Here is an 18,698-nt window from a genome sequence, read left to right as displayed (position 1 = left end):
CTATACAGCGAATATAGCAATAAGCTGGCCATAACGTGGGAGGACGACAAACGGCTCATCTGCGAAGATGGTATCCGCACGGTCCCCCACGGATATGTTGGAGGCGACGAATAATTTTTTTCTGTACATAGTTTTTGATGTAAATAGTTTGGCAGTTTGGTTTTTTCCATTTATTTTATAGTTTTTCTGATTTTGTTGTATAGTTTCCGTTTTTGTTGTGCAAAATATGTTTTTAATATAATAAATACAATTTTACCTACATGTTGTTTATTATTTTTAATATAGAACCTATATCCCCCGAGGTACTGATACTTATAAATGTCTTACAGAATGGTGAAATGTAATTATACACAAACATTAAAATATCTGCTTCCATGCAGCTTTTAAACACGAGTACGCAAACATGAGAAGGGAATATTACTTGTGAGTTAGGACTCAGAAAAATTTCTGGTCCACTAAGATGGAGTAATAAATGTTTTTTTTTAATTTTCATTACTTAAACTATCGCATCCACAACGCTAGTATTGATAAAATATATTTTAGTGAAAACCTATAAATGATAAGACTTTAAGAATAATGGTGGTTACAACAACAAAATGACTGTGGATTTTGTGGATTGTGTGATTTATTTTAACAAAATTTGCGAATTTTTTTGGTTATAAGGGTCATAATAATGTTGGTAGAGAATTGAAACTCAACCTTACATACACTGGCGTACTTTAAAAACCTACACTTGGTGATACCATCAGATGAAATCAAGATGGTGGTCTTCACTAAATAAGATGGCTGCCTCCGTCAGGCAGCGATGGTATATATGTTTTATTTTGATAATAAATTTATTTTAAAGAATGCGGTGTAACGAAAAATTGTAACAGGGGTGAGTGGGGTGTTCGATGACGATATCATTGTAACAGAGGAGCGGGTGCTAGATGGTGTATTCGTAATGTAGAGGAGTGGGGTGTTCGATGCACAGGTTTTTTTAATTAAAATTTTTTTAAATAATATATTTTTTTCATTAAAATCGGATAATAAATAAAGATTTTCAAGATGGCGGACGAAACTCGAAATGTCGGAATGTTCTAGAAAACAAAATTGCTGAATGTTCTAGAAAACAAAATGGTGGTTAAAACAAAATGGCCGCCGGGGTCAAAGGATAAGGTCAAATCCAAGATGGCCGCCGAAAGTGACGTAATCCAAAATGGCTGCCGCGGATCCCTGGATCCCCCTCCCTCCTCCCCTGTCCCAGGATCGGCTATACTTATCTACTTATATTCGAGAACAATATTTTTAAGGGTAGCTGAATAGATTGTTAAGGTATTTAATATGTAGAACAATAGCTCACTGTACAACTGTGTCTTTACGAAGGTAGGACCGTTTACGTTTCTTCGACATCAAAGGTCATTAAAGAAGAATTATTGATGAAACAATGATGTGGTAAAGCGATGGATTGCATTGTGGGGATAAAGGAATGCCCTAAGATAACTCATAACTCAGGACATCAGCCACTTTACCAACTTGCGAAAAACCGGGGTTCTCACCCACTGTAAACCAAAAATTTTGTGAAACAAAATGTGTGTCATCTGACTACACAATAATTACCGTGTCCACATTGAATGGCCTCAAAGATCGAAGAACCTCCTCCTTCATCGTTTGCGGTCAGATGGATACTTTCGGATACGCTGGTTCACTTCTGTGTTTTCACCCGTAGCTGTGTCCTTTCGCGAATAATTATATAAAACCTTTGCCTACAACCGTGCATCAATCACATGAAGCTGTAAAAAAAAAGTTGAGTATTCTAAATGTGTCTGTTGCGCCAACTATTACACCAAAGCACGAAAAAAATATTATTAATGTTTCATAATTTAAACTTCAAAATTAATGTTAAGTACCTACATAGCACGCACAAGCTGCACAGTTACCATTTTCAGTTCACATAGTAAAACTATTTTTCTTGGCAATATTATACGTCAAAAAAAAAAAGAATCATGTTTTACAGATTTGATTTCTGGATTATTTTTTTTTTATTTAGAGCAATGGCACCGTTGAGGAAGAGTTCTTTCTCATTTACTTATAGCCACTTGTCCTATACACTCAAGTTAGTGATCATTTCTTACGCGAGTACCCAAAAGGTCGCATTTTAAATTGTTACAAAAGATCTTTCATTTATTATCCTGGAATCTTCTAGTCCTATAAAACAATAATGAATACAATAATTTATACAATGATGTAAACATAATTGCTATTATGTTATACATACAATAAATTATACAATAAAATATATAAATCATTACTAATATGTTATATATAATAATATATAATAATTTTTCAATTTATATATTTTTTCTATTATTTTAGCCAATATAAGCTGAATTTCTATCATGAAAATATATGTATTTTTGTAAATATAAAGTGAGTATACATGAAACTTTTGTGGGAACATTGAATGAGTTGAGCCTAATTATAAAGCCAACAGACGTGATTGTTATACTGTACAGTTATTTGAAACAATTGACATGAGACATTTGTTCCCAACTTATTGTAGGCATAACTTCTTCAACTTTCTTTTCCTATATCAAATCCCAATTAAGGGTATGCTATGTTTTAAAGATTACTTTATTAATTGTATCGTCCCTAATTTCCTTATAGCTCCTTGTATCTTAATTTGTTATTTACCACGGAGAAGTCATTATTTCTTCGTTTTATTCATTATTGGCTTTTGCTTTAGTAGAATATCCGTTATAATAAACTAAAATAAATTCTGAACCACAAACTAAAAATGTTTAAATTCTATTGAGTTATTGATGAAATTTATTTTAATTATTTACACCTAACTAGTGGCATGTACATTTAGCATTTTAGGAATGGGAGGTTATTTTACCAGAACTATTCAAATGACACACACTGGTTTTAAAATATAAATCTCACTTGTCAGGGGAATGAAGAGTCGAAATTAAAACATGCGAAGAATGAATAAGCTTCGCTAAAACTATAGGCTAAAAGTGATTTAGCATTTGGCTAATGTTGCCTATTGAACATATACGAACACAATAGCTGATCTGACCAAGATGAAATTATCAGGCGCAGAAATTAACTAACGCAGATCTTTCACCCAGAGCAGCTGACCGACACTAACCAACACTGACTGACACTGTAGCTGATGAGCATGCTCATTTAAGCCCCGCAGCTAACTTAAAGTTATCTGTCCAGCGAGATAACTAGTCGATGGGCACAGAACCGACAGACAGGCACATGAACAACGCTGAAACTGCTGTTAAAAATGGCGAATCTGCTCTCTGACAGGTCATGCATAGTCAAGAAGTCGGTGAGGTACAAAGCAGCTTACAGGTTATCCTTCAAAAAATTCAGTTGTTAGGAAATTTTTTGTCAAGGTCAACTGAAGGTTAATGCCTATTTAACTTGTTTTCACCAATAGTGCTTCTTACCCATATAAAACATGAAATAATTGGCTGTAAAGTATTTTTTTCTGTTTTATATTTTTCCACTTTGGAAGAATGGCATCAACTACTCCCTCCCACTCCTACTCTTGTTCCGTCCTGGAAAGGATCTTGAAGGAAATTAGGTCATAGTTTTAATATTACAATGCAATCTTGGTTGTTGAGAAGGTTAATTACAGTATTTGGCAGGTCCAGTGTATGCTCACACTATATTCTCCTTTGCTATCTTTAACACTGTAAATTTAAGCAAAAAAAAAAACCTTCTTAGCGTGTTTTTACCTGGGTAAATCTTTGCGAAAGAAACATTTTTGAAAATGAAATTCATGAACATATGTGTGTATGTGTTCACGTCATTGCAAAATTTTAATTTGCGTTTTATTTTTCAGGATACCATGCTGTCGTAAGATGGGAAATTTTGGCTATCTTGGACTCTGCTATGCTGTTATTAATAACGGGGCTTTGAAAAATTCACGACTTAGAGGTGAGTACAGTTTTCAATATGTCATGCGGAATTTTAAATAAGTAGAAAATATTAAGTTTTAGCTGAATATCAGGAAATATTGACATGTTTTAAAATATTGTTGAAATTATTTGTCACTTTTAATATGTCGAATTAAAATTGAATATGTAAAATGTAAAAAAAAATTCACATTCACATACAATAGAGTCTCCAAAACAGCACTTACTTTATCGAGATCGTAGCCTCCAGTTCAAACCCAATGAGGCAAGTAAACCTAAAATCAATAATCATTGAAAAGTTATGAAAAATAATTTTAAAAAAAGTACTTCTCACTGACTTCATAATCCTCGGTACCTGTGAATAAACTTGTAAAAAAATGTCATAGAGATGCCTTCCACTAACCATAATATTAACATAACTTACACTTGCTTTTAAAACAATACATATTTTTCTTTTGCCAATATGAGTCAATTTAACCATATTTTTTTCACAATTTTGGCCGCTATATTAGATTCTTTTTTCACCTGATAGTGTATGCTAATGTAGACCTTCTATAATAATTCACTTTTTTATCTGCTAGAGCACACTGGTGTAAATCACCTAATTGTTAGACATCTAACCGCCCGCCATATGCTGGCCATGTTGACTAACATATTGAAAAGCCATAATTATCACTTAAAAATACAGAAAAAATTCAAATATTATTTTTAAAAGTTACCTTTTAATTATTGATTCATTTGGTCGTATGCATCCCTTTCTTACAGCCACATTCAGTACAAAAAAATAAGGCATGAAAATACTTTTTAACTTATTTAATTAAATAACACCTGAATTGTAGTAAGTTCTATAACAAAGATGGAGGACGCAATGTCATAGTTCCAAATGGTGAAATCCAAGATGGTTGAATCCAAAATGGCGGAAATAACTTTAGCCACATGGTCAAGGTCATGATATCAGAGGCTTAAGGAATGTACGCTTCTTTAAAAATTTTTAGGTTTTTAAGACAAAGACATTAGAATTTTATAATTTATAATTTTTTACATTTTTTTTCGGAAATGTTTCTCTAAAATGTAAATTTTGGATTTTCAGACTATTATATATTTTTCGGTGAGTATTTTTTAAAACTGGCAATTGTATGACATTTTGGCGGATTTTGGGACAATTTTAGCAAGTTTTGAATTGTTTTGGTAAAATTTTAAGGTTAAGGTCAAAATTCAATGTCAAGGTCATCTAATATGGTGGTCGTGATGTCACAAGACAAGATGACGGACCCCATTAGCACAATCAACACTTCTACTCATGGACTCAGATGCCCAATTATATACCACTAGTGTAACATTTAATTGGCCGTTTTGTTGAGCCTCATTCTTATTGATAGTGCTGGTGTGTGTATCTGTTTCAGGTGTTAACGTACGCATCAGATTACAAGAACCCGAGCGTAGAACGATGTCTACATAGATGGTTCGTCGTTTGTCAAAAGGTAGCTGAAAGTATTAATGTGTAATACTTTATATTCAACAAGATCGTATGTTTGTAATTGGTTGGTCTGGAAGCCTATCTTCGCCAATATTATTAGACCAAAATTTTCCTTTAATTACATATTTTATTTACAATTATTTTTTTAAAAAAATCATTAAGGCTCTGTCTTGCATACGGTCTTCATTATTTCGTGTTTTTCTTATGTGTAAACATCTTAGCTCTCAGTATACGGCATTCAGGAGCAATTTCTGGAAAAAAGAACGGAAGAAGATGAACGGAAATGTGTAACCAAGATGGCGGACCCACGTGTAGCAACATAAACCGCAGGGGAGAGTCTTACAGTACAGAAGTAGTAGGTATAGAAAAGGGGCTCCTATGCCAGGCGCAGGTGCGAGGAGCTGATAGACCGATTGCTCTGATGTCACAGCGGCCATCTTGGATGAGCGTGACCTTGACCCTTCACCTTGACCCCGGCGGCCATATTGGATCCGCCATCTTGGATCCGCCATTGTTTTCTCGAACATTCCGCCATTTTGAATTATGATGTCACCGTTGCAATTTCCGTTACTGCCGCCATCTTGAAAATCTTTATTTATTATCCATTTTTAATGGAAAAAATTAAAAAGTTAATAAAAAATTTAATTTATAAAATTATAATAAAAATTATTTAATAAACATACATTTAATACATGGAGCTCGGAGTCCTGGGTTCGAACCCGGTGAGGGCAAGAAAATAAAAATGCCGACCGATCCTTCCCTCATGGTGGCTGCTGGCAGACAGACACCCACCACTTTGTTCATAGCATATATATCGTCAGTTAGCATGACATCATGTCCGCCATCTTGAAAATCCGTACTTTTAATGCTAGAGATTCGGGAAAATTTACAAAATTCATTAAATAAATTTTTAATCAATATACTGATTGATTCTATCAATTCCTGTCCTTGGTTTGATCTCTGAGTGATACAAAACAACTTTAATTTTTAAAAAAACCACAAAAGTGACAGGTTTGAGAAAATAAAAACACCACAAGTTCTTTTAAAAAAAATTATTACATAAATTCTACACTACTACAAGTACAAAAAACACAGACAAATTACCTACTTAAGTCTTGTGGATTTCTCAATTCAAACAGTCTTTTTATTGTACGGACTAAGCTCTTTAAATGTCTTTAAATGTCTATTCAGTTTGTTTATCAGGTCGACATATTGGTACATCACAATTTTCACACAAAGACGAATTGTTGACTTCATTAAAAGGACAGTGATATATTTCATGTCGTTTTGCACTTTGAATGTTTGCTAATGTTTTGTTACAAAATATACAGCTTGTTTCTGATGAATTTACAGCCAGTCTATCACAATTCCTAAGGTGTTGTTTTAATCTTCCATAGTGTATAAACTTGATTAAACACCTGTTGCACTGATATTTAATGCGTTCAGAGTTATTACTACAATTATGTATTACATAATCTCGCATTTTCAAGTTTTTGATCTTCTCACAGTACGTACCGTTGGGCGATGAAACACCGTTGGATGCTCCTTCCTTCATCAATGTCACTGGAACTGTTGACAACCATTGTAACACTGCTGGAATGTTAACTTCTGAAGACTTTGAGGTCTGCTCAGCGGAAGTTTAGTAATTTGATTGTGTTTTTTTTGTACCTGTAGAAGTGTAGAATTTATATATTTGTTTTTGTTTTTTAAAGAAATTGTATTTTTTTCTCAAACCTGTAACCTTTACCTGAAATTACTTCATTTTGTTTATTGTCCATGTATCGATTCTATAGGTAGATTATTGTTTGAATTTTAGTGAATTAATTTTTTTTATAAATTTATAGCTCAATTAATGAAGGACCTAACGACTTACTAGAATCTGGTAGTATAGGATTTTAAGCCTCTTTAAGAAATTTGAAAATGATTTATTGAAAAATATTATTTTTACATCAAATTTCAATTTTTCGCATCATACAGAGATCTAACCAAGGACAGGAATCGATCGAATCATTCAGTATATTTATTACAAATTTATTTAATGAATTTTGGAATTTTTCCCGAATCTCTAGCATTAAAAGTACGGATTTTCAAGATGCGGACATGACGTCATGCTAACTGACGAAATATATGCTATGAAAAAAGTGGTGGGGGTCAGTCTGCCGGTAGCCACCATGAGGGAAGGATTGCTTGCCATTTTTTTTCCCTCACCAGGTTAGAACCCAGGACTCCGAGCTCCATGTCTTAAATGTATGTTTTTTAAATATTTTTATTAAAATTTTATTAATTAAAATTTTTAATAAATTTTTAATTATTTTCATTAAAATTGGATAATAAATAAATATTTTCAAGATGGCGGCCGTAATGGAAGTTGCAAAGGTGACGTCATAATTTAAAATGGCGGAAAACAAAATTGCTGAATGTTCGAGAAAACAAAATGATATCATCCGTGATGGCGGATTCAATATGGCCGCCGGGGTCAAGGTAAAGGTCGAAGGTCAAGGTCACGCTTATCTAAGATGGCCGCCGTGACATCAGAGCAATCGGTCATTGACCCCGGCTCCAGCACCTTGCGCCTGCGCCTGGCGCAGGAGCCCCTTTTCTATACTATTTAGAGACCACCTTAAGTTTTTAAATGGTAATTTAGGGAAAGGTATTTGAGTATCGCATTTTAAGATATTAAAATGTTACCTTAACTAGTACTTAATAAGAAAATACATAATACTTCTTCAATTATGTTAGAAATCTTTTTATTTCCAAATAAAAAAAAAGCTTTATTTTTAGATTGCAAAATTTGTCCAATACCGACCAGCCATTTTTTAGAAGTTTTAAAGTCGGAACGACTAATATTTAAATTATAATAACATTTCAATCCAAAAAATAGTAAAAACAGACAATTATTTGACTTAAATATTTGTGTAACGAAGTTCGTACAGTAATTCCAATATTATTTTCCATAAGAAAACATAAAATGACTAAATTTCATTTCTGTAAATGTCACATTTAAAATACAGGTTTAGCCTAAATGATTCATCGGGTTTCCAATCTGTTTATTGACAAGTAGAAGAAGTACAAACATGGGTGATACGTGAAAATATACATACACTCAACAAGTTTCTGGTACATTCTACGAATGTTCAATGTGTGCGCCCTTGGTCAGCCGGCACACATTCAAGCGGTAATACAGTTCCCTCCATGCGTTCTCTAGCATGTTTCTGTCAATGTTTACAGTGATGCGTTCCTTCAGTTCTTGCAGCGTTGTTGTCATTGGGGGTACATAAACTATGTCCTTGACATAACCTCACACGAAGAAAAAACATGGCGTGAAATTTGGTGAAAATCACCCAGAAAAGCGCCCTATCCAGCGATGTGGCAGCTCGCTGTTGAGAAAGGCGCGGAAAATTGTTGTGCTCCAGTGAGTTGGAGCTACAAACTGTTAAAAGATGAAAGTAAAGGAGTCGGCAGTCAGTTGTGGCGATACAACATATCCGGGTACACAGAGAAAGGTGTATGTCGATGAAGAAAAAAGGGCCATAAACCTTTGTCCTGGATGTGACACAGAAGATGATCACGTGTGGCGAATTTCTTTCCGGCTTCGCACAGACACTCGGCATTTCAGTACTCCACACTCTCACATTATGACGATCCACTTTTCCCGAAAGATGGAACGCCACCTCGTCGCTGAATTTTAATGTCCCCGCAAAGTCATCATTATCTTCCATAGCTTGCTGTATTCGGGTACGATACTCCAATCGGCGGGCATAATCACCTTGAGTCAGTTGTTGTAACGGTTGCAAACGGTAGGATTTAAAATTCAAACGTCGTTGCAAAACATTCCACACTGTTTTCCGCGGAATGCCCAGTTCATGGCTTGCATGAGCTGCGCACATAGTTCAGTCTCACGCGCTCCGCCTTTTCCTCTGAGACACGCGGTCGTGCCGTGACTTTTCCTTTGCACAGGCAGCCAGTATCACGATACTGGCGAAACCAATGTTCTGGTGACCAGGTGCAACTTTTCCATATTTACGTACGAGTGCACGCTGAGCGCTCGTAACCGACGAACACTTCGCATATTCTAACACACAATAACTCTTATCCCGCATTGCCGCCATCTGTTAGCATGCCGTCACAGGCATGCCATCTTGCAGCATGCCGTCACAGGCCTGCCATCTTGAAGCATGCCGTCAAAGGCCTGCCATCTTGTAGCATGCCGTCACAGGCCTGCCATCTTGCAGCATTCCGTAACAGGCCTGCCATCTAGCGTGGGTTTTTTTTTTAACTTGGTTATCGTCTTGGTCTCTAGTTTCATGTATCAGCCAGTATACTTTGACGTGACTCACACATTGAACATTTATAGAATGTACCAGAGACTTGTTGAGTGTATGTATCTATTCACATATCACCCATGTTTTACGTTGTATACTTGTCGATAAACAGTGCTTTGAAACCCGATGAATCATTTAGGCTAACCTTGCATTATATGCCTTTTTGAGATTTACATTCAACATGTGCCCAACCTTTACATTCGACCCTATTTTAATAATTCACAACAGATTATAAACTCTGTTTTGTCTTTTGTAGACTTTATCCTGTTACAATTATCATAAAAGTGTAGTTTCTTTATATATTTTCTAGTGTTACTCTCGTCTTTCTTCCTTTCCATTTCTCCAGTTGCCCCGAAATTGAACTTTTTTATTATTTTACCTCTCTTTTCATTTCTTTCGTGCCTTCTCTGCTTTTAAGATTTTATCTTCATTCTTGTTTTTTTTTTCCACAAGTAGATCTTAATAAGGTGTTGAGGTAAGAATCTCTTATTCTTATGTTTTTTGAACTCTTTTTTTCATCGTGACCTCTGAAGGTTTCTTGGAAAGAGATATATTTTCAATTATTTTGTTGAGATCATCAAATTTCGAAGAAGACGAAGAACAAGGTGGTAAAACATTGATATGTGGGATTCAATCAGGAGCTGCAGATAAAGGTCCTGGTTGGTGCGCAGTGGGATTAGTTGGAGTGAGAGCTATAGAATATTTCGGTTCCGATTCAATCAGAATTGTTGGTGTGAGAGCCGATAAACTTCCCTGTTTTCTGGCCGATTGTTTGGAGAGAGCGATGAAGGTCCAGGCTACATTTCAGTAAGCTCAGCTGGTGGAAGAGGTAATGCAGGTCCCGATGTGGAAACTATGCAGTTGAAAACATTCAAATTTGAAGAGGGAATCGATGTAGCAGACTGACATTGAGCCTCTGAAGTTCTCGGAAGTGTTCAGAAGGAATTAAATCCGAATCTGAGAACACACCTGGGTCCAAAGGCCAAAGTCTTGTACACGCAAAAGCTAACTGTGCCAAATTCGTTCTACTGATTGAAGTGTAGCCAGTGTTAACCAGACCAGAAGCATCCCTCTGATAAATTTTTAAGCTTGATTCTTCCTCATCCAGACACTGCAAGCTTGGTTACATGCTCCTTTGAAAGTCCGCATGACAGCCCTTTATAATGGTTGCAACTTATGTGTAGTGTGTGGGGTTAGGCTTATCACGTGAACGTGTTTGTTCTTAGCAAACATGATAACATCGGTATCATTATGGCTGCTGTGCCCATCAAGAATGAGGAGGATTAGCTCTTCCTTAGTGATATGAGTCCTCTCAACAAACAATTCCAACATTTCAAGAACGCTTTAGCAATGATCCTACCACTTTCCTTAGCTGCAAAAATACTTCCTGGAGGAGCATCTTTTTTTCAGAACAGCATCTACTCGTTGTTTATTAAGGAAAACAAAGAGTGGAGGAACAACAATCTCCTGATGTAATCTTGGTGCCTTACCATTTCCATTTTTGTTAGATCACCTTGACATCATTGTCATGAACAATTGAGACCCCAGTCTCATAACGGTTGTGTGTATTCTATTGGCTGGAAATTTTTGTTTCGAAAGTGGCTCGGAATACTTATTAAAGAAGCAATCTACTTGATGTTTCGTAATTCCTAAAGCTCTCTGAAGGTTCTCAAAGAAAGCTAAGGATGACGATCCATAAAGTCATTATAAAACTACTTATCTGCAATTTTGTGTTCCTTATTAAACTAGTGAGGCAACTTTTGATGCTCAGCCAAATCTAATGCTGATTTCATAAATTATCTTCTACTGAGAGGCATGAATCTATCTTCGTGATCTTGCAAAAAAACATTAGTTTTTCCATTTTACTATCAAAGGTAATTTGAAATCTGACCACAGTTTCACCAGATTTAATGGCTCTCGGTCTATCTCCTAATGTAGTTTATGGAACAGTAAACATCTCTGATGTTCTACATTGTGTCATTTTGTGCGAAAAAACTTCTTGTATGACCGATCTCATATCGCCATCTTTAAATTTCATTTCTTTCTTCTTTCATTTTAATAATTTTTTCTCTGAAAAGAGAAAAAAGGAGCTCATTTTGTTTATATATTTTTTATCATTACTAAACGACAATTCTATGGTCGGTTCTGTACGACAAAAAAGTGGTAACATTAATGCCAGCTGCGCATTTATCTCAACTATTATCATAAATTTAATACCATATAATTTGACATTATACTCAAGACATTAATTGGATGCTAAAAAATAAACAACTTACCCCAGAAAGGAAATATGCCTTCGTCAAAACAACTTATCGCGCACGAAATGTAAACTAACACCTTCACCATTTCACAATTCCCACAACTCTGAACAAAAACGGTAGTCGTCAAAGAATATGAACTATTAAGGTAAAAGTTATTTACGAACACCTGCAAAGTGCTTCTACTTAGTGTCAGAAATGAGAACTAGGAATGGTAGGTACTGTAAGAAAGGCGGTACTGTACGAACAACCCCTATATAGTCACTTTAGTAAATATTTGGGGACATACCAATCGTATTGGTATACTAAATGTAACTTTTTGATAGTGAAACTACCCTAGAATATATTTGGTAAACTAAAATAGTCATAGTAAAGATTTTAAAATACTTAAGTAAACTGGCATTACAATGATGATAATGCATATTCTCCATCTAAATTCCCAATATGATAAGTAGCACGGAGGTAGTGCACGCTTTTGTTAACCTCAAAGGACGTGGTTTAAATCTCGTTACTAGAAAAACTTATTTTTACTTGTTTGTTAATAACATTATAATAGAATAATATTATATAATAATGTTCAATCAGCTCAATAAGTTTAAGGTTTGTTAAAAGAAAGTATTTACAGACCTATTTCAGTCGTTTAAGCAAAAACAAATATACAAACATAGGTATACTTAGTTTTATAATATATGTTTTAAAATGTTTCAAATTAATATTTTAGTAATTAATACCAAAGAAGTGTAACTTATATTGTGTGCGTAAATGCATTAATTAACCGTTTAGTGAATTTTAACAAGATAGAAAGCATTTAAATAAAATTCCTCGCCGAAAAACAGGTCCGAAACCGTGGTTTATGATTTTTCAAGTCTTTTTCGTTTTTATCGAAGTCGTTTCTAATGGTTTTAAGATTTCTATCTTCTTTATTTCGTACTACTATCTGCACATGATGGTGGCAAACAACGTTTACGATTCAGGCAGCGAATTCTAGCGGTGAACGCAGAAAGTACGTGTGTTATTCGCGTCCAGAAATACGTTTACCTGAAAAGCGAATATTTTATTTATCAGTATATTTTGACGTTCGGCATTATTTTCAAGAATTTTACTTTAAATTTCATGTCGAGTTTTGTTTTATAAGTTCATTGGCAACATGAATTACATAAATTTGCTCGTTACTGACGTTAGATGTTTACACTTCACTGTCGAGTACTGTAAGACCCGCAAACATTTTTTTTTGTAAATACTATTAATTAAGGGATTTACTTATAACTTCATCCATATGATGTATTGCAAATTATGTTACATCAAAATTTATCTGAACAAATATGTTCTATTGTTTTACTGCGTTAAATTGCACGCAAATGTTCGTAATTATAATTATTTGCGTGACATTTTACTGCTATTACAAAATACTTAGTAAATATCTATCGAGATAAAATCATATGAAACTTAATATCCAAAAGAGCAATCGGAAAAATTTTATAACAAGAGCCTTTAATGACTGGTAATTGCAAGAAACTTAAATAACTGAAATAACTTGTGAGGCCGAGGCTTTATACAGAAAATTTTGGGAATTGCAAAAGTCTTCAAATAACTGCAATTGATAAACATGTTATTTTTAATCTAGAGTGGCTACTGAACGCAAAGCGAAGTAGAAATATTTGTTTATGATTTTAAATTGCTCTCACATCATTAATGTATGTGCTTATGACTACAGTGGTATTTTATCATATGTATGTTCAAAGAAATTTTATTTTTTTACCAAAGTATCCAAATTCATTGAAAATATGACATTTATAATTTTTAAAAATTCAATATTTCAAATACAGATCGTAGTATTATCTTCAAGAAGTAATAAATACATTTTTTTTCAAAACAAACACACTACCGTCATATTGTTGAGACCAAACGTTTTCGCTTTATTATAATGCTTCTTTAAAATTTGTTGAAATGATTATAAATTAATGATACTAACAGTTGTTGCGAGCTAAGCTGCCGCAGGAAAGGCTGTTCGACATTAACTTTGTTGATTTGAGATATAATCTAATAAATTAAGACACGAGTGGCTAATTTTATATTTTAATTCACACATCGAAATATTTCAATTTGTTTGTAGTATATAGATTTAAACTATATGCGTAACGTATTATTACTTAGACAAAAATTCAGTTTTTTTTTTGTTTCAGAGTCTCCATAAGGATACACTTTATATAATTTAAAGCTATATCTGTGTTGTTTTAAAAATTCTAACCTAATTTTTTTTTTTCAGCCCGAATACATACTAATGAATCAGTGTGAACTGGTGCTACTCTGAAGAGAAGTGGGTCACCGAGAGTGTTACATCAGAAGTGATATTTAATAAACTCACATTCTGAAGGTATTTGAATACTTTATAGTATTGATTTAGCAGACAACTAAAAATGACAGTTGCATTGAAGCAGTGTGGCGTGTGTACTTTGTGGAACTGAAGTTGTGAAAATATGAACCTCAGCAAAACCAAAATTGTCTACTTCAGTTCACGCGTTCAGAACAAACTGAAATGTTCATACAATAACAAACCATATTTCACAAACTAAAAATATTTCATTTTTATACAATGAATGTATTAACTAATCCTTTATTGATAAATAAACTGTTAACTAAACTTTGTATCAAGATATTTATTTACATTCCCGTACTGAATTTTAGTTTCCCTCAAATGTAGCATAGAAAATCTTTTCATGGAAATAACGTTTAAAATAACTAGATAAAGTTGGGTCATGAACCATCACATTGTTCGGAACAAAATTCGTAAGACAAAGCCGGTTCGGCGCAAATGATAGAGAGATAGGTAATTGAAGTCCCATTTAACAATAATTAGATAATACTACTTAAGTGAATTTCTGCTAATGATCCGCAGGTTTTTACTTTACGATTCATTAACATTTTTCAAGAATCCATATCTGCTTACGGAATTTAAAGTTATACCTTTAAAAGGTATAAAATTTAGAGGTAAAAATTTTAAGTGGTTCAACGTAATACGTAAAAGTAAATCCTGTATTCTGTAAATATTTTCAGTGATAGGAATTTGCAAATTAAGCCTAGGTATTCATCTGCACAAATTAATCTAATATTTTGTAGACTAAATTAACGGGAAAAATATATAGATATTTAAATTTGCAATGTGTACGTACAATTCGCGATTATGATATTCTGCGAAATCGTCTCGATTTCATGGATGCATACGTATGGGAATATGGTGTTTTGTAAGATATATGCCTTTTCTGCAGCCCGGCAAAGTGTTAAGTAACCAGATATGCACCTAATTAAGCATGCAGGGATGTTTACGCTCCCTCGCCAGGCAACCTGGGTTAACGTAACATCTTCCGAGAGCAACACTATACACTGTCTTCATCCACGGTCATAAATCTGGATCGTAATACCAGCACCCCTACTCGGAATAATTAGCAGGGAATTTGTCATCTCCCCCTTTCTTCCTTCCCCTTTCCCCAACTCCCCCATCAGGGCGAAACTACGAAAGGTTGTTTGTCCGCTCCATACCCTGTATTGATTACAACTTTTGCGGGTTTACGTTAGCAGCTTTTTCTTTTATCGGAGGAGAGGAAGTGGATGAGGGGGGGGGGGGGGGTGGTGTGTTTTTTAAAAAAAGACTTTTCAACTCGAGAACTTTGGGATATTCGCCGCGGTCTTTTGTGACTGAGGTGAAATTAGCGACCACTCTTTGGTAGCGCCTCGCGGTCTGGTTGGTGAGTAACACTAGGGTGAGGGGAGAGGGGGGATCACGGGAGGAAATACAAGTGAAAATAAACCACGGATGGTAAGCGGTTGTCGGCCTTTGAGGAGGTGTGGGTATTTCGGGTTTGGTTTTTGAGGGAGCAGTGAAGGAGAAAGCTGTGTGGGGGATGGGGTTTGGCTGGTTTGTTTGCGCACCTCCGGCCACAAAGGAGCTGGTAGGCCCCAAGAGATCCGTCCTGCCAGGCGCCCGTCGGGCCTCTGCTATCAAGGAGATCGCTTACGGGTGTATAGCAGCCGCCTTCCCGACAATAAACACGGACTCGTGGCGCCCCGCGCGCGCGCAAAGGCGAACGAGGGCAGCCATTTTGTGTTTACTCCGAATGAGAACAGAGAAGAAACTTAACGATTCATTGACCCCGATATAGACGCCCTCAAAATCCACGTTTGATCATATTCTGATCTTTTTTTGTATGTGTTGTCACGGGTATCTTTAAAAGGAACTGGAAATCCTAACGAGGCAGGAAAGAACGGATGCGAGTGTGTCAGAAAGTCAGGTTCCCAGTAGTATTCGTAAATACAACAATTTATTAACAGGAATATTCTCACAAACGAATATCTCATCTCATTCTCGAACTGACATTGATAGTTGTGAAGCTGTACCACAGCGTGGTGGGGTTGATTAACCTACTCGTTACATGTCAATTATAACAAAAACACAAAAAAATTAACAATCTGATAAAAATTGTTGCGCGGGCCCCATCAACAGACATGTTAGGGGTAATGACGATTCTGAGTGTGTACGAAGGTACACACATTACAGTGTTAACATCTCAGCATTCGGTACACGGCAATTGGTGGGAGTGATTTCGTGAATATGATGAAAGTAACGGAACGAAAAGTTCACAAAGACAAAAGGATACTTTATAATTAAACATTCTAGTGTATTTTAACAAGATAGGTAGTATGTGTATAAAATTCCTTGTCGAAAATCAGGTCTAATGCCGGGATTTAGTGTGGTTTTTTTTTAAATAATCTTTGATTTCATTGGCGTTTTATCATTATATATTTTAAAATTTATGTTTGCCAATCAAATTTTTCATAGACGTTGATGTCTGGCAGCGAATTCTAGTGGCGTGTTCGAAAACTACTTGTAATTCGCGTCAGGAAATTTAGTTGGTAACACAATTCGCTTATATTGATCACGCTTTGGAATTATTTTAAAGAATTTTATGTTAAATTCCGTGTCCGAGTTTCATATTATAAGTATATATGCAACATGGGAACACATGAGTTTGTACGTTACCGAGGTTAGATGTTAAACATCTCTGGCGAGTACTTTAATACACGCTCACATTTGTTTACGTGAATACGTCGTATAAAACAGGATGCTATTTGAAAAGATGAGAGAAATGAAATATATTAGATTTTGAACCATTATAAAATATAAACTGGACATAGAACATTCGAGTTGTGCATATATGTGTGCGTGTGTGTGTGTGTGTAAGGTATGGGTTTACGCATGCGCCGTTATAAACAAATTTTGTACATTTACAATTCACTTTGAGTTATAGGCAACTTTCTCGAACATTCGAGTCCAGTTGACTCGTCTACTTTGTGAGCAGATACTGGACACGTGTTAACCAGGTTGAATAAAATGAAATTCATTCTGTGGTGAAAAAAAGTGAACTACTTTTGAAAATGTTCACAATTTTAGCATATAAAAACTGTAAGACTCCCTACAAATTGCAAAATCCTTAACACTATTATTTTTAATTAATAGTGCTAATGATTTGCAAGTTTGAGGCATATGGTGAGATTATATGATTGGAATTGCAATAAATAACGATAAGAAGAAAGAACAGCTTGTGAGGATTTCAAAAGGCGCCACTGCAGAGAGAGAGAGAGAGAGAGAGAGAGAGAGAGAGGGGAAGAAAGAAAATATGGCGGACGTCTCACGGCCTAGCACGAGTGCGGGCATCGCCGATTGTAATTAGCCGCGGCCTAGTACGACATATTCCCAATAAAAAAGTGTGGCCGTATCCCCACAGACAACCTCATTTTAGGTCGATTTTAAATAAATACTACCTATTGTGGGTGTTACCACGGTGCGACTTACGGAAAATTTTTATAAATCTTTTTCGCTTCATGTCCCACAGACCCAAAAACCATCAACTCAAAATTTTAAATATATATATATATATATATATATATATATATATATACATCACAATTTTATGGGCAAGATAACCGCAGAAATTTTTCACAAAACGATTCCAAACTGTCAAATAAAAATAATAATGTATAATCTCGTTCGAGTTCTTAATGGGTAATATCCGACCAAAGGTGTGGAAATAGGGAAGCTTTTTTTTAAAAAAAAAAATCGATATAAAATATAATATAACGAATATCACATCTGTTTGAACGCATTATAATTTGTCGGAGTAATATCAAAAACCTTTTTTTCTAAGTATATTTTTGATACGACGAAAGTAGTATGTAAATGGGGCTCCGAGATCAGGCTTCAGGCTGTGGAGCCGAGAGCCGACTCCGCCATCTTGGATTTGTGACGTCACGGCGGCAAAAATTCCTCAAAAGTCCTCAAAAATGACTCAATGTGACTCAAAAATTCCCGTTTTAAGAAAAAAATCCCGTTTTCGAGGGAAAAATTCCCGTTTCGAGGGAAAATTTCCCGTTTTAGTCCGTAAAAATCCCAGCGGCTAGAAATGTCCTTAAAGAGGCTTAAGCATCCTTAACTCAAGCCTCAGTTAAGCCTCTATCAGGACTTGACCTTGACCTCGACGGTCATCTTTATCCGGGGACAGGCTTCAGGATGTGGAGCCGAGAGCCGATCCACATCTCTGACGTCACGTCCATCTCTGACGTCACGTCGGCCATCTTGGATAAGCGTAACGGGACACAGCGTAACGGGACATAACGTAACGGGACAAGTAGATCACGGCGGCCATATTGGATCCGCCATCTTTAAATCGAGCGC

The 18,698-nt window shown here is 35.4% G+C and overlaps 1 protein-coding gene across 2 annotated transcripts in view; it reads left to right on the top strand.

Annotated features, from left to right (window-relative positions):
- LOC134538985 (lachesin-like) overlaps positions 1–14,617 on the top strand; it is a 493,186-nt gene extending 478,569 nt beyond the window's left edge. Inside the window, exons 8-10 of one of the 2 annotated variants that reach the window (XM_063380645.1) lie at positions 3,842–3,936; positions 5,318–5,395; positions 14,238–14,617. In XM_063380645.1, coding sequence (XP_063236715.1) covers positions 3,842–3,918 — 77 coding nt within the window. In that variant the 3' untranslated portion in view covers positions 3,919–3,936; positions 5,318–5,395; positions 14,238–14,617. The remainder of the gene's footprint in view (positions 1–3,841; positions 3,937–5,317; positions 5,396–14,237) is intronic. The other variant, XM_063380644.1, reaches the window with a different exon arrangement.
- The last annotated feature ends 4,081 nt before the right edge of the window (positions 14,618–18,698 follow it).

The sequence above is a fragment of the Bacillus rossius genome, chromosome 14 (genome assembly GCF_032445375.1).
Source record: "Bacillus rossius redtenbacheri isolate Brsri chromosome 14, Brsri_v3, whole genome shotgun sequence".
In the NCBI taxonomy this organism is placed as follows: Eukaryota; Metazoa; Arthropoda; class Insecta; order Phasmatodea; family Bacillidae; genus Bacillus; species Bacillus rossius.
This window is presented reverse-complemented; position numbering and strand designations above follow the sequence as displayed.